The sequence below is a fragment of the Balearica regulorum genome, chromosome 5, assembly GCF_011004875.1.
Source record: "Balearica regulorum gibbericeps isolate bBalReg1 chromosome 5, bBalReg1.pri, whole genome shotgun sequence".
Taxonomy (NCBI): domain Eukaryota; kingdom Metazoa; phylum Chordata; class Aves; order Gruiformes; family Gruidae; genus Balearica; species Balearica regulorum.
The window spans coordinates 12408021-12425762 of NC_046188.1; the positions used below are offsets into that span (position 1 = coordinate 12408021).

General features: G+C 44.3%; 1 protein-coding gene across 2 annotated transcripts in view; it reads right to left on the reverse strand.

The window, feature by feature from the left end:
- Positions 1-17742, reverse strand: part of RCOR1 (REST corepressor 1) — an 86946-nt gene that overhangs the window by 32059 nt on the left and 37145 nt on the right. For both annotated transcript variants that reach the window (XM_075753515.1, XM_075753514.1), the window contains exon 3: positions 11215-11298. In XM_075753515.1, coding sequence (XP_075609630.1) covers positions 11215-11298 — 84 coding nt within the window. The remainder of the gene's footprint in view (positions 1-11214; positions 11299-17742) is intronic.

Here is a 17742-nt window from a genome sequence, read left to right on the forward strand (position 1 = left end):
TCTTTGCATTATTCAGCACAGTGTTCTCAATTCAGTCCAAGAAGCCCTAAAGCCAGATTTATTCTGCTGTCAAACCGTGGCTTGAGTTAAGTCTACTGAGAGGTTATAGCCTCGGATTATATACTTCAACTACAGGCAGCAACATGCCCAAGCAATGTAGTAACATTATCAATACAGTTGTTACAAGGGATAGAATATTAAAAAAAACATTTGATGAGATGGTTCACTGCAGGAGATGGTAACTTGGATTAGAAGAAGCTTCCTTCATGCAGATTTTCTTATGGAATTTATTAGTTTTTTTGCACTCCTTGATCCAGTGATGCCTTTTGATGCCTGATCCAGTGCATTCTTTCCAAAACTCAGATTCACTAATTTGAAAAAATAAAGTTTGACACACACTGATGACAGAGTCAGTGTGGGAGTCCACACATTCAGACTACTAGCAGTTTGATACAAGGCTTCGGTACCCTACCTAGGCACATTTTCAGCTCTCCATCCACATCATGCTATATATGCTGAAATTCTTGGTCTGCAAAATAGTCAGCACAGACTACCATAAAGCTTGGTCAAGCTATCTACTGTCAACCAGTTTCAGAAACCACCAAGGAATATCCAGACTCAAAGCCCCTTAAAGAGGGTGAAACCTCCCACAAGGTCCATTTTCCACCCTCCACAACATTTTGAAAGCTCCTCTCCAAAACTAGAACTGTTATATTCCCTATTGTAGTAGGAATGCAAACTAATAAAAATACTGTATCAGAGTCAGGCTTCCTAAACAGCATGGGTAACTACTACTCCACAACACAAGGGCCTTGTACAGGATGAGGGCACACACACACACACAAGGGGTGTGGGAGCAGAATAGCCATCATGTTAAATTACAGCTCATTATTATTGGTAACAATAATAAAGCCTGTGACAAGGGAGCAGAAGCCAAGCTGACCCCCTTTATAATGGATACAAAAGCAAAAGAAATGATCAATTTGTCCCCTAGCTACCTCCTGGAAGGATGTCACTTTGGCAGAAAAGAAGTATAGGGCAAGCCAGCAGGCAGCAAAAGGAAGGAGATGAGTTGGGGGTCACACAGAGGAGCTGCCCTCGGCAGATGTGCTAAGAGCCAGGAGCTGCTTGCAGAGGAGAGTGAGCCTCCAGCTGTAACTGCCTGCATCCAGCTCCTCAGCAGCTGCAACAGGAGAACCCTGTGATCCTGAAAGGCAAGTGGTCAGGTCACAAAAGCACCACTTATTATTTCAGTTATCTTTTTGCAGCCAGTCCCCTCACTTCCAAGCCCAGTTATATGAGTAACATAATAGTCTCAGCAACTCAGGTGGCCTCTGCACTCATGAACAAGTTGCACAACACTTGCTTCCAGCAAAATCAGATGAAGAATGATAGGGACTAAGTGAAGGCAGCTTGATGTTGGAGGGGAACTAATCCTTCAGTTGTATTTTCTGAAGCATTGCTGAGATGCTTTTGTTCCTTCTACATCATTAGTTAATAACCTATTTTCAGATGTTTGGGGTGGGCGCCTTTTGAGAAGTCAAGGGCCATTCCACAGTGCCACTCAATGCACTACTGCACCCGGGTGCTAAGAATGAAAAAATGAGGTCTCAAACTTGCTTTGAAAGACTTAATTTTCCTCACTTTCACATCAGCTGGATGTGAGCAAGTTAGTGGGAAGGAGAACAGCGGAGACAAGACAAACTCTTCCCATGCACAACCTAAAAGGGAACAGCTTATCTTGAGAGCTGTCATAGGCTCTGCCCCCCAGCTGTCTGTTCCATCCCTCTCCTCAAAGTTCCTATTCCTGCTTCCTGCAAGAACAGTTCGGCTGCTTGATCACTTAAGGCAGGCCATGAACTAAGGCAACATAAACAAGTGCCTACTGCAGGTTAAGGTATAGTTGTTCATGAAATTTCTGGTACCTTACCCCACACAACATGAGAACCTGAACAATAAACAGAGGTTTAGGTGAAGAGCCCTTTCTCCACTGGAGATCAGAAGCTACCTACGGACAAACTCATTCGGATTGCCCTACTGTAGACAGGCCAGCTTTTGGGAGTCACTAACACTGAATACATCCATTCTTGCACTTGTTTACTTCCTACAGGTCTGAAACCAAAGAGATGCAAAGAAATGTTTTTGACTCCTCCAAGAAGCCCATGGAGAAAGACAGAAAACTTACACTGCCAGATCTTGGCCAACATAATCTTTATAGTAGCCTCTAAATCAAAGTATTAGTGTTATGCTGGCAGATATTAAGGTATTCAAAAATACATAAAATTAAGTCAATTTAGAAAAAGTCAAGTTACAGATCCAGACAGCACATGCTGAAACATGGATTACATATACAGGCCTTCAGCCTTCAAGGCTGATCCCAAGAGACTAAGCAGAAAAGACTACAATAAACCAGTGTCGCCAACTAGAGCCTGTCACATCAGTGGTAGGTGGTCATGGCTTTTAGCCAGGATTTAGAAGCCCAGTCCTTACTAAGAAGTTATTATGCATTGCTACTGATGTTTGCAGTGCTAGAAAATTCACTACTGCCCTATCATAATATGAATCTGCATGAGAAGCACATGCTTGGGAAAGTAACTTAAAGTGGAGTGCAAAAATAAGAGTACAGGAAAAATAACTAGTGGGAGTGGTTCCTAATTAGAGCAAATAATACCACAGCAAACACATTATGGTGAGGGAAGCTCTGACATGTGTCCTTGAGAAAGCCTCACTGCTCTGCCTCCTGCACAACCTCTGTAAAGGTCACACTCAGCAGCATATGAACTCACCACAGCAAGCTGTTACAACCACGACCTCTTCGAGCATTCCTCAGTGGAGGACATAGCCCACAAAAGCTCCTCCCTGCCTGCACACAGCTCCCATCACATCCCTATAAATATGCATGTTGGTGCATCTGCTGACTAACCTTGCTCTAAGGAAGATTTAAAAAAGCAAAAAAAAAGGCAAAAAAAAAAACCAAAACCAAAAACGGTTACCCCCCCGGTTCCCTGACCCTTCTTATTTTTCCCTCACAGCTACAGTAAGGGATAAGAAGTCAGGAAAAAAGGCCTAATCCTCTGAAATGCTCGAAGTCTGCCGTTCCCACCGAGACCAGCAAGACTGGAGTGCACTCAGCCCATCCTAGGGCTAGATCCAAGCAGCATGATGTAGCTGCAGCCTGCTAGTTCTTGTCATACTGGTCCTGCAACTCACAGAGCGCCTATCGGGCTGGCTAAGACTGCTCCCAAACGTATTTCAGATCGAGGCTCACTGCCAGCGTAACTCTTAACGTGGCTATCATCACTCCATTTCATCCACGTCATCTTGTCTCTAAACTTCTCTTAGGAAAAAAGCTTCTTCCTAGTGCCAGCACTAGTTTAATCCCTGCAGCAGCAGCAGTAGTGGCAGCTGGTGTTTTCCAGCTGGGTCATCTCCACTCATTTGGAGGCCTGTTCCACACTGCAGTAAAACAGAGGAACAAACAGGTGGCAGAAGAGAACAAGGTACATGAAGAAACTGCTGACTCCCCCCCCCCCGCCCCCCAGCACAGCAGCAAAAATTCCTCCAGGATAACACAGCTACCTTAGACAAGGCATTCTTTTCCTGGACACTTTCCAACACATTCTCTCCTTCAGGTTTTTTGTTTGTGGGTTGTGGGGTTTTTTTTTTTAAATAATAAAAAAACCCCAAACCACAATCCACTGTAGCTTGGGTAAAATCCATCCCAAACGCACACTCTAGTGCTTACAAACTAAATTGCTTTCCTGGCTCCAATACAAACCACTGCTGTGAAAGGGTTAAAACCTCATCTTAATTTAAATATGCATTCAGGATCCAGAAGTATCAACCTGCAACAATAATGATGAAAGAGCTGCTCTGAGATTTCCACACAGCATTGCAACAGCAACTAGCACAGCAGATGACAAACAAAGGGGAAACTGCAGCTAAGTTTGAGGCAACTCAGCCATTTCTGGGATACACCCATTGCCTTTGAAAAGCCTGTTTTCTTCTTTTTGCTGTTCACTATATTGCTACTATAAGCATCAAAAGTTGCCTCAGCTAAAATGAACTGCATCCCTTCACCTTCATCTTTTGAGCATTTTCTGAAGTGCAGCAACTGCAGCTACTGGGAGAAGTGGCCGTGACTATTATTTCTACAGCTAAACTCAAGCAGAATCTTAAATTAAACACCAGTTCTCTTATTTCTGAATTCACAGAGTTGTATTCTTCAGCTACTGTATTTGCATCCAAGCTTCACAGCTGCCAGGTTCACTGCATAATATGAAATTTGGATTAGGGATAAACATAAACCCAATTCTGCTTTTTCATTAATCCTTTTTGCTGTCACTGGGACAGCCAGCAAATTGATATTTCTAGGGAAGGAACGCAGACAAACAGCAAAATCATAAGTTTAGGGTTTTTGCTATCTTCACTTGAGTGATAAAAGGTAAGCACCTAGCTTCAGGTCAGAATTATAACCCCTGAAGTCCACCCCTCAGAGACCTGGAAGTCTTGGCTCTACCTGGCACCTATCTTTTAAGGCTAACACTTTTCCTACTATCCAAAAAATCCCACCTCAACAAAAAAACCACAGACACAAACAAGCAGAAAAACCCCAAACAAGAGAAGCACAATACATACATTCCATCTTTCAAAACCTCCCACAGCACTTAACCAGCCACCAAAAGAGAAGGGAGGAAAAAAAGAGGGGGAAAAAAAAAGGTATAAGCAACTTATACTCAATTCAACAATACTTTTGTCTCTGGTGGCAAAGCCTAAGCAGCTCCCACTCTCCCATTCCTGACCAAGGTGGCTGCACTCTCACTGAGTGCCAACACAGCCCTTCGTGGGGTTGTGTTATAAACCAGGTCACAGAAACAATAGCGGTTGGAGGGGAGAGGGGACCACAAATAAAACCACAATTCCAACTGTTTCAAGGATCCCATTTACAGCACAATGAAGAGGAAAGACTTAAAAAGCGGCTTTCCTGATGCTGAATACAGACCCAACTACATCCTCTCCTTCACTGCTACTGCCAGGGCAGGGGTGCCTGGGGTGGCTCTTGGGTACCTCTGAAGCATTAATCCCTTCCATTTTAAATGCATCCTGTTAAATAGGGACTTCATTTTTTAAAAGATTTTAAGATCACTTTCCCCAGTCTCTCCCATTTGTGGTTTTCTGCTCACATTTATTTATTGCTAGGGCACCCCACACCCCAAGAAAAATGAGAACCGATGACAATAGTTGATGGAGTCATATGTCCACAGAATTCACAGGCCAAAATAAGTGCGCCAAGGGGGAAAGGATATGTCCAAGTAGAAGTCCTTCTTAAAACAGCTGTGGCTCAGTAGCTCAGCTACACAAAGAAAACAGAGACTTGCCACACAAAATACGATCAGACACACTTGGCAACCTAAAAAGACAAACACTTTCCTGTCCTCTACTCTGGCAGTCATTTTAAGTTAGAAAAATCATATAAAGGTTATTTCCAAGCTTGTTTAACAATCCCTTTAAAAAAGAAACTGAAGAATAATCATAGCCTCTTCTATGCAAAGATTGCCCCTTGAACTACAGCTGGAGACAGACTGGCCACTTAAACCTATGACCTGCCTCCGAAATTTTGGGATTCACCTCACCTTCACAACAGAGGACAGCTACCAAAACTCACTTTCACCCAAAGGCGGCTACTGACACAAATGATCAGGACACACTTACAGACTTGGTTGGGATATCGGTTTTTGAGATCCTGAATGCCAACTCACAGCATCTTTAGGGCGGAGCACTGCTGCTCCACACTCCCAAACCGTTACCCAGCCTGTGGTACAGTTAACTAATCCTTGCCCATCCAGACAGCATAGGGTTAATATCCTTAGTAACCATAGCAACCAGCACTTCTTCCTCATCAGAGCCTCAGCTGGTACATTGCTGCCTTCCCAGTATCAGGTTTTGCAGCACATTTAGGGACCCCTCCCTTTTTTTCCCCAACCACAGGGTTTGGTCAAGCAGATCACAAAGATCTTGTAGCACTCGCTGCTTTACCTAACTCTGGCATTCCCCTGTCCCCAAGTCCCCTGGGCACTTCTACCTCCCCGCCAAGGTGGAGGAAGGCTGTCTAAATTCTCTCCAAGTGCACCAAGGTAGGCATAATGTAAAGCAGGGAGCCAGCTGCAGCCGCGCAGGAAGAGATGGCATGGGATAACAGAGGGAGGGACTGGTGAATGTCCAAAGTTGGCACGTCCATCAACCATCAGGTCAAACGGAAGCAGCACTGCAAGACCAGGGGATTAGGGACAGTGCCTCCTGCCTCTTCAGTGACACCTCATAAATCAACTGGAGACACCCACCAAGACATCAGTGAGAAACCAAAATTCTCATCTAGTGGCACACGTATTCTGTCAGGAGGAGAGCAGAAAAATGAGTTTCAAACCAGAATTTATCACTAGCAAAACAATACATCTTTTTCCTCTTGTAGTTCACCTTTGAACTGCAGATGCACAAAAGCAATCATCACATCCTATCCTCCTGCCTGGTTTCCATCCCTCGCTCCTGGGCAGCTGCAGCATGCCAGCACTTGCTCCTTTCTAAATGAATCCAATGTCATTTTTATGGTTCCAACCATTGGCGTACTTGGCACAGAGAGAGACTCTGCTGTTTTATTAATAGCTTCATGCTGGCCCAGCTCTATCCTGTGCAGGACTTCCACAGATCATTACAATGCATTTTTCACTATTTCCCCCCTCCTTCCCCACACGCCACTCAAGGAGAGCAGATGCCAGTCTTCCACCTAGCTGTTCCCACTCCTCAATATCACCTTGGTTCAATATCTCACTCCTCCTCTTCCTCTCTCCTTGACAGCATCCCAGCAAAGCCAGAACAGTTGCCCTCCATGGCACCAAGTCCTCAGAGAGCCTCTGAGGAGTCACATTTTGAGAGCAAGCTCTTTGCAAGAGGTGCGACACAAGCCACAGCACACAGGGTATTTGGAGCAGAGCTGGAAGGGGAGCACAGTTATTTTAAGTCCAAATGTTCAGTTACTGCACAATGACAATTCCTTCTTTCTTCTTCAAAAGAGATAGGACAAACTTCTAGCTTGGGCTTTGTGAATGACTCATGGTAGCAACTGCTATGCAAGTGACCCCTCAAAGGGAGAAGTCTGGGAGTATACGTGGAACATGCTGGCAGTGTTCCACTTTGGTATTAATATGGGCAAGGCAGTAAGTGGTTTGTACCCAGGATTAATGGTTAACAAGGTACAGGATAAAAAAAAAAAAAAGATCAATGTGCCAACGCATACTTTTGTTTGTCTTAATCTTCTCTATCATATCCATCATTTCATGGCATCCAGGCAAAAGGTTGCTCCAACATGATTAAAACATTGCTCCAGCATATAGAGTGCACGGGGCCCAAACAAGCTTTAACTAATTGTGTGAGCTTGAAGCATCAGGTATGCAGATACTCACCAGGTCTTGGCTGACACACTGGTCTTTCCAGGATTCATTTCAGCAGCTTACACAGGACCCTCCCACAACCTCCGCCAGTTTGGCCAGCCCTCTGCCAAACTCATTGGCATGCATTGCTCTGAGCATTGTCATAGATCTGCTCACAGTGTTTTGTAGCGCAGATTCACCTGTAATGGAGGTGGCTTCCAAGAGTTTCACTGATTGCACCGAACTGCCCTACTTATGAGAGCTCTCAGTTCACTCTGAGCGAAGAGCTAACCTGTGCTGCACTAACTTCCGTCTTCAAGTTGAGCCCCAGCCACAGCAACAGAGAAAAGTCCTATGACTATTAAAGAGTTCACCACAAGAACAGGCACAGGATGGATTAAAGGCTTTGGAGTACAAATGAAAGTAACTAGACACAGGTACCAACATGCTGCTGATTGGAAGGATTTGTTCACCCACGCTTCCACGCTTCAACCTGAACCGTGATAGTAAGAATGGATGTGCTAGCTAGGATTCCCACTACTTACAGCCCAAGGGGCTACACCAACCTGCTGGAGACCACAGCTCCTTCCAGTTGCCATTTCACACTGCCAATGATTTCCCCAACAAAGATAACACACGTGACAAAAATCCATGGTTTAAAAAGGCATCAAAAAATAGAGAATCCATCACTTCCCTGGATAACTTCCAAAGGTCAGCCACAAAAAAAACCTACACACACTCAGGCATTTCATTTCAGTCCATGTGGACTTAGCTTGCAGTCATTTATTTGTATTATGTATGTCTCTTACTATGTCAAAATTTCCCTTTGAGAAAATAATTGACAATAGTCCCCTTTCAGACTCTTTTCAGTAAGCTAAACAGATGGAGTTTGCTTGTCTTCAGTTTCCATAATGTTTCAGTAACATTATCTCCATCCTTTTCTCAGTTTTTCAACACTAAAGCCACTATTATGAGATTCATTTTCCTGAACGCTGCTGGGTGCAGAGGCAGCAAACCATTCCAATGACTACCTCTCTCTCTTTATACCTACATAATCCATTGGGTCAAGTAGAGAAGTTTTGTCAAATTACCTGCCCACTATGTCTCCAAAATCTCTCTCCAAGCCACTTCTTTCCAAACATCAGCCTTTATGCAGACATTACTGCCAGTGCTTTCATACTGAGATTCATAACTCTGCAGTTGGGTCATTAAAAGCCCATTGCATTGGCATCCATTCAAGTCAGGAAAAGACCCAAAGCACTCTACAAGACTATCGGTAGCATTCATTTTATTTACCATCTTGTCAGTCTATGGCTCATCCTCAATTTCTCTCCACAGCAATTCTATATCAATTCCCATATCAGTGATGGAAATGTTGATCATCATCAGTCCTCTTACACATCCCCACGGACCCCATTTAATTAGGATTCACTATCAACAATGCCAAGACTTGTCAGTGAACTCAGGAGTAGCTGAAGAGACCTCCTGTCCCCTGATTTTCTTTCTTCATAAACCATAAAACAGATTAGAGAACTCTGTAATACATTTAGTAAGTGCTCTACAGCCATTGCAGAGCACTGCTGTTTTGGAGGAGGTTCCCATTTTTTGAAAGAAAGGGGGATTGAATCAGACTCTCATGCAGTAGCAAATCAATGCCTAACAGCTGGCTGAATACATTAGAGCAATAAAGTTATTTCTACTGATCAATCCATTTCTAGTCTCAAAAAGAACAAAAGCAGCTACCTTCAGCAGGATTTGTTTTTCACAGTTCATTTTTAAGTAACGTCAGGTAGAGACAGGAATAACTGATACCTTTCAGTAGTGTCAGCTCAAATTGACACAAGACAAAGCAATGACCAACTAGCCTGCTCTTGCCCTGTTCTCTCATTCCCTTCACAGCTGCCCTCTCTCCATCTGCTGGAGTTCTCCTACCATCCCAAGGTCCCCTCTGCCACCTCTCCCAAAGCTCCTTTGTTGGTTTTTTTTGCCTTTTTTTTTTTTTTTTACTATTACTAGATGCTGAATTTCACATCTCCATCCCTCTATATCAATTAAGCACCTGGGAGATATTTTGTGTGTTATGTATGGCACAAGAGCATCATACTTCTCTCCTCCAAACACCATAAGAAATATTTAGTAATTTTTTTCTGTATCTTTTTTGGAAGGTGAAATCACTGATGAGCCTACACTCTTACTAAAATTTTGAGTCTTATGAGAAATTTCTTCTTGCCCTCTTTTTGTATTCATATTGTTTCCCCTAACTTTTTCATTGTACCAGCAACAGTCAACTGCTACCTAGTTTTTATTTATCAATGTCATACTACATTTTTAATTACCTCTTAGGTTCATGACATCTATATCATATTCTTTTTATGCTCTATGATATCCTTACATATTTTTGTGCCAATTGCCACAGAATATTCAGGCACAGATTATTTTACTCAATTCTACATATTTTCACTCCTTTTTCTTCTCTGTTCTCTCTTCCCTGTCCAAGAAACCGGTTTCCTCTTGGGCAGGAGTTAAATTTTCCAAAGCTGAGCTGAGATTCAAAAACCTCTCAGACTTGAGAGGCAGCTACAGGAATCCTGTGTGTCACAGATCACCAAAAGGAACAACTGTTCACATGTTGAGGCAACAGTTTCTTGCTCTTATACCTTTTTAGAGGTTTCTAGCTGTAAGTAACTGTCAAATATCCCTCTCCTCATCAGTCTTATTTAGTTCAGCATCCAATAGCCAGCAGGGAGCAGACAAGACACCACTGGTAAGAGAGAAAGCAGACATGATCCCCGCAAAGCCTTTTTTATCTGTAGATCACAGTACCATCATCCTTCTATAACTTAAGGGGCAACTTGCTCAGTGAAACAAATGCCCCAGGGCAGAGCCCAGCCCTTTCATGACAGAGCCAGTTTGTGCACAATTTCTGCTACCTTAATTTGCAAATGCCACTACATCCTCACAAGTGTCTTGTGATGCACCTTAGCCCTTGGGTCTAGGGGAAAACCAGGTATCAACTTAAAGTGCCACCACAAACAACTGCAGAGGAACAGGAATGCAGCATTCTTATTCTTGGTCCCAGAATCAAAAAAGAGAAAAAAAAGGTACGAGCACAAAGTCAAAAATAGCTCCTTTCAGCTCCCTCCCCCAAAAGCAGTTAGGTTTAGTTACTGCATTCAAACAGCAGCCCTTTAATCAAGGAGTCCTACTTATTCATGAAGAGAACTGTAGCTAGACAAACCTTTCAAACACTAGTTCTGCCATCTGGCAGCAGCAGTGAGACTTGCTCCCAGACACACACAGCACTGGTAATTGCCCTCATGTGGAATTCCAAGGCACTGCAATTGTTCTGGCATTTAAACCTCCATGGGCTCCAGATGTGGATTTTATTTGTGTCTTTGTGGGGAAACAGGTACTGCTAATTACCATATATTTCCCCCCAAATACTCTCCCCAGTTATCTCTGCCATCTTCTACAGCACCAGCAGCAAAAGTGCAGATTGTATAGGCCTGTGGATAAGTATCTTAAAGAATTCATACCAAGGAAGAAAGTGTGTCATTTCTCCTGCTTTCCCTGCCTCCATGGATTTGATGCTCTGAGAAGCTGCCCAGTGGGGAACAAAACTCTTCTGGGGGATTGCTTTGTAGGCTTTTCTTTTTTCCAACGTTCAAAATAATTTTAAATCATAATGGGAAGGTCACAGACATAACCTCTCTACTGAAAGTGGCAACTTCGACTTCTGGAAGTGATGCATGTAAGGGAAGGGAGAATAAAAGTATTTGAAGAGACTTACATTTCGCTTCAGATAGATTCTGGTTAGGTGACCACACCAGCATGCCGAGATTCTCTCTCTCTTGACTTCGCCTTGCAAGTTTGGCTTAAGAGAAAACAGATACAAATCAAGTTACAGAGAAAGTAATTTCAGATGCAAAACGGATACAGAAGTGACTTATCACACATCTGCAGCTTTTAATCAAGATACAAAACCCATCTGCAGAGTTAAAATCCCATCTTCCCATTCAGACCTGAGGCTTTTCCTTGTTGCTTCAATGCATCACCCCCTATATAACATGACAGATACCGCACACTCACTCTTTCATGCAGTACACTAAGCAGTATACGTTAGATCTAAATTAAAAGTTAATTAATGTTTCTCTTCCAGCATACTTGATTATTTTTCTTCCAGACATCATTATATGAAAAAGGGAGGAGCTAAGCTCCGGCAGCAGGCTCCAAGCCCTTGATATCATGAGACCATAACGTGCAGCAAGATTAACTCTTCAGGGTAGACACATGCATGAACATCCCAGGTTTCACTTCTGAGCACCTCCTGCCCTGGCCCAGCAGCTCTTCTATGCCTCCATCCCCCTTACAGACAGGAATGCCCACCAAGATGGCACTGGGTCCCCCCATGTCAGAATCAGGTTCTCTGCTCAACTGCTCCAGAGAAATTCTTATGCATTCACACCCATGCTGCATACATGCACCCATGCTCACAAAGCAAGTCCGTTTTTAACCAGCTTAACACCTGGCTGGCCTGAAAGCTATGAAAGTCTTACATGAAGAACCACAGCTGCATGTAGTTTGAAAGAGCAACCTCAAGCTAAGGTACATTTCAACAGTGAGTTCTTGTGAATCTGCTGTTGTTCAGTCACAAGCAGTCAAAAGAGGAGAACGACGAGAAGAGAAAGAAAACTTGCTCCGTTGAGTCAGCACGCTCACAGCCAGCTCAACTACCCGCCCTGGCCGAGAGAAACTTGCAGGTCTTGTTATGAACAAGTGCCTACAGTACTACTTCCACTACAGAACGTCACATAACGCTGAAGTTTTATTCAATATTTCAACACAATGCTATTTTCTCTGCGCTGGGCAATTAGACATATAACCACCACTTCATGATGTATTAAACAAACAGGTCAGAAAAGATCTAGTAACATGAAAGATGCAATGCTGGGGTGCTGTCTCATGGCACAAGGTATGAAATCAGAACATTATCTGCTCACATGTCTCCACTACAGCAGAAAGAGGCCTGCCAGCACCCAGCTCCTGCTCATCTGAAAACGTCAGAAAGTTTAGTAATTACAATGCTATGAACATTCATGGTTTGACTATTTTTTTTAACCTGAAATCTGCTCAGCTAAGAACAGTCAGCGTTTAGATGACAAAAATAGTTTAACATTAAATTTAAAGCACAAATAGCATGTACTAAAAATAACCAGTTGCCAGCAATATATTTACATTGAACTAACATTTTTTTTACTTAACTGCCCAAACATTAGTTCACCTTATTTCTCATTACTTAACTGCCCAAACATTAGTTCACCTTATTTCTCATTACTTAACTGCCCAAACATTAGTTCACCTTATTTCTCATTCCTTGCCACAATAAAACAGAAAGCTTATTTTCATGACTAATTTCTCAGTTTTCATGACAAAACACCATGATTATCTTTCACATAGGTTTCTTTTTGTTTGTTTGTTTTTTAACGGTTAGCAACTGCACATACAAGTTTTGTGCACTGTACATGTTCATTATTTCCTATACTAGGCAGAAAAACAGGAGCAAGAAAAGACAACAGCCTCTGGTGGCAAGAGATGGGGGGTGGAGTCCAGATCTATATATACATAGAATATGAAGGGTGTCTGAATTTAAAATTACAACTTCACAAAAGAAGTCTTGAAACATTTGGGATTAAATTTTACTTTCTCCTTCATTTCAAGTCTACATCAGGAATGCAAAGAAAAAGGCAACTTTAAGCCTTTTCTCTATCAACTTTCGCTCCTCACTCTCCCTATACCACAGTCTGTCCAACTACTTAAACTAGCACAGAGTTCAAAACATGGAAAGAAAGAAGTCTCTCTCCTCACTTTGCATTACACTGAAAAGCACACTCTCATCTCATAAAAATACTCCAAAAACAGAAACCATCAGTCAGAACTGCAGGAAGTCAAACACTTTCCACCCAAATCCAAAGCACCTCCCGGTAACCCACTACAGTGCAGGAGCCTGATGCCCAATTCTGCCGGCAACGTTTAACAACAGGTAAATCATCAGCCTGGCTTTACCACAGTCTCCCTCACTAAACTGGCAAAAAAAAAAAAAATCAGAAAAGAGGAAAGTTTTCTCCTAGTTTAGCAGGCTGAACATCCCCCCTGACACGAGGAGCACGTCCCACTCGGCTGTTCCTTTCAGGAGCAGAGTGCTGCTCATCCACAGTAAGATGAAGTTTCACTTCCATGGTTATAACTCCAAGTTACACTTTGGTGCAAAGGCAGTGCCTCGGGTTAGAAGTTACCTACCTTCCAGCCCCACATCCCCTCTCTATGAGCCAGGGTGAACCACTCCCTGGGCCTCACACCCAGAACAAGAATCCTCTGCAGACGCTGGGCTTCATGCAATCCTCAGGACCCGCTTCTGCCCAATTCTCATAGCCCATCTTTTTCCCTTCTGCCTCTCAGTAGCAACCACCAGCCAAGTTACACAGTGCTTGTAAACGGGTGTGAAACAGCACCTCCAGTATTCTGGCAACATCTCTCCTGCCCTGCCTCTCCACCCAACCTCATGCTCATCTACTCTCAAACTCTGTTCCTCACCAGAGGTAAAGGCCAGTACGAGGCACACTGTAAGGTTAAGTTAAAATTCTTGCTTCTCTGCAGAGGACATAAGCACCTTGACAGGCCAACTCACATAGAAGGGTAGGGGTCCCCAAATATCCACAGAGGCAGAGACTCCCTCCTTAATATCACAGGTGACTTAGCTTGCCACCCAGCTCCTTGACCTTCCAGCACCACATCCTCCCCATCACCCCTTCTCAAGCCTACAGCCCCCACTTTTACTGTCCCCCCCACACAAGGCAGACACGACAGGTATTCTTCCAAGTCCAATGTTGACCCCATCGTAAATACACACAGCATGAGTATTCTTGCTGCATGACATAGCAAGGAAGAGCTTAAGAGCTTGCTTAGAATATGGAAGCACACTGAAACAGCTATTTCGAGAGGAGAGGCTTATAGCAGAGTGGTTATTCATCCCTTTCTTGCATCTTCCCAAGCACAGCTGCAAGGCTCACCAACACAGGGGAATTCCTTCCCCTGTTCCGTGCTTCTGGACAAAGAATACTGGGGTGAATTCAAACACTCTACACTTCAGTGACAAAGGTAAAAAGCTAATTCAATCTAATCCATTATAAATTTCATATAAAAATAGCCACATATGGAGGGCAAGGCTTACTCTTTTTTAGAGGAACGAATCAATTTAGGATCAATTGGGTTTGCTTGTTTAAGCAAGTGCAGTTAAACCAGTGCAACCTGTGCTTAGAGAAGCTGTATACTGGCAGACAAGATCATCTGACATTTCAGTTAATCCTGCACTTGTAGACTCTCTGCCATAGCCATTAGCTCCCTATCACTGTGTCCTGGTCTTGGGAGCAAACACTTTGTAATCACTTACCCACTGCTGACTCTCCTATTTGTCCCAAGTCTGGGAAGAATCATGGATACTTCCTCCCACCCCAAGAGAAAGACTATCTACTACAAGCAGCGCTCCTGAAACTTTGTTCCAGTGCCAGAATTCACAGGGGATGCAAACTCCCCTTTACCCAAGCAGAGATGTACAGCCTCAACCAGGCACAGTATCATGTTGCTTTTTCCACCCATCCCTCTCTCTTCCCTCATTCCCCAAACATATCCCTACCCCATGGACCATATGCTGAAACAGAGGAGGGAACTGATCCAAGTTAAAACCCACTCTGTAAAGAAAAGGTTACTTTTAAAGTTGGTCCCATTTACAGATGTAGTTTACTGCACAAGCCCAAACAGTTCAACTGGTACAAGGGAGGAGATAAGACAGGGCAGAGTATCCATAAGCCAACAGTATCCTAAAACACTGTGGAGGTTTGGTTTGGTTTTTTTTTCCCCGGAGCTGTGAGAGCACATCTCAACATAAGCATGCAGTTGGCCACATGGTGTGCAGGAATATATTGATTTGCACATCAGAGACAACACCGCTAGTTGGAGTTGCTATCGCTTCTGCCCATAGGCCAAGGCTCTCTGTCCCTGGGGGCTCTCTGGGCTGCCCGTGCTAAGGCACTGGCCTGCAACATGCAAGAGCAGAACATTGCAAGGACGTGAAACCCCAACCCACAGCAGCTACAGCTCTTCCCCAACTTTTGGAAAGCTGTTGCAAGACTGCCCCACAGAAAAACAAGAGAGAGGTTTCAACCAGCAGCAGCAGTCAGTTCAGACTCCAAGAGGCATTAGGCTGATTTAAAAAAAAAAAAAAAAAATCTTGACTGAGTCTTTAAAGCAAATCTTTCCCCTGCCATGAAGGGGACAGTCTCACTCCCAAGCATCTGTCTGTCCAATTTTCACTTGCATACAGAAAGATGGCAGTCCTGCTCTCCCACCTACCACCCACAAAGTTTAAAGCCTGAGGGGCAAATCCACCTTAGACCCCATACCTGACTGATCCCAGCTCGGGGGGAAGACTGAAGTGAGATCACAGAGATTTTGTCAAAATATAGCCCAGCCCCCCCCCCCACCCCCCAAATCAAAACTCTTAAAACCCACTCCCTTTCTCCCAGAGCCACACTTCTCCGCTGCATTTAAACCAAGTCAGAGAGTAGAGAGTCAACCCTGCCAGGACCCCCTGCAGACACAGAGGAGAAAGGTGGCACTTGCAAGGAACTTAAAGGACACCAAGCCCTAAATAGCCCTGCGAGTCCTCTGATGTGTCTACTACCTTACAGCTTCGTATTTTCTCTTAAGCAAACCTAAGTTGTACCAATGCTGGAATCAGGACTGTATGAATAAGCTCAGTGTTGAACGTGCTGCAGAGTTTGTCATCATGAATACATTTGTGTTGACATGAAACCACAGATCTTTGTTCAGGCTCTCTCCAGAACATTGCAAGAGAGCCAAGGCACACGCACATGCCCTGCAGGCTCCTCAGCCACCGTGCTCGGCAGAGTTGCTGCAAATGGACAACAAAGCGGGGCTGAAAGCAACAAGTGTGCTTCTCTCCCTACCTCTGCCAGGGTGCTGTGAAGTCAGGACACCAGACAGGGAAAGGAAATGGGCATGTCTCCAAACAGAAACTACCAAAGGCTACTGCACAGCACACATGAAGTCCCCCATACAGGTCAGGGAGTACTTTCCCTATCCTTGTGACACACACACCCCCAACTTCAAGTTTGCCATGGAGCAGCTGACATCAGAACAGAATAAAGCTGTGCCTGGCAGGAATACCACTCCCTTCATCCCACCTGAATCTCCTTTTGGTGAGATGATCTAAGAGCCTCTGAAGAGCTGTGTCAAAAGGCCAAAGGGTGAAGATTGAACTTCACAGCCTGAATCCATCCAACACCTCACCACTTCTGAAGGGAGAGGAGGTCCTGCTCAGCCAGCATTGCTCTGCTCTTCTGACACATGCTCCCTGCCTCTCCCCCCATCCAGTGTTGACTCTGGCATTTATCCCTCCAAGCCAAGCACATTCGCTAAGAGTAACCTGGCAAAATAGGAAGCAAACACCATTTTCCCCAGTTATTAAATCAAATAAGCTGGCTGCAAGATGAGACAAACAGCCAAGCGAGTGCACAGGGAGCAGCAGACCCACATGGATAGGAGCCTCTCTGCCTTCACCCCAACACAATGGTTCAGCAGCATCACTGCAAAAGAGGAAGAGTGGGAAGGAGGGAGGGAGGCTGTTTCCCCATCTACAGCACAAACATCACAAACCAAAACAAGGAATCCACCTGAACTTTAAAAAAACCCCAACAACTAATCCAACAACAACAACAAAAAAGCAGACAGCTTTAACTCATACCAATTCCTAGTTTTCTAGGAGACAAGGAAGGGGAATGAGGAAGCAGGGACAGGCAGGACACCTCCCTCAATCACAGCACCAGTTTAGGCTGTCTTAGGGACCACTGGGTGGAAAGACAGCATACATGAAGAGCAGGCAGGAAGGCAGAGCCCGCCAGTGAGCAGGAGCCCAGTGCTGCGCAGCTCCAGCCTGACGCATCCCATTTTATTTCTCTTCTCCAAGTTAGAGAAGAAACGTGCCAGAATAAACTCAGTGGGAGCCAAGGCCTCTCCAAAGAGCCACCAATCACTCTGTCGCCTATTATTTTGCTTCTGTGCAAGGCAGCAGTGCCAACTCCCACTTGAGTTCCTGCGCTTGAGGGAGCTGCTCTGTCTTGCAGCTCTCCCCAAAGATGCTGCATGTTCCAGCTGTGGCTGCAAGCTGTTCAAGAGCACTTTGCACTTTGCTTTTGGCACCTGTACTGACCCCTCAGAGAGAAGATCCTCATCTCCTGCACAT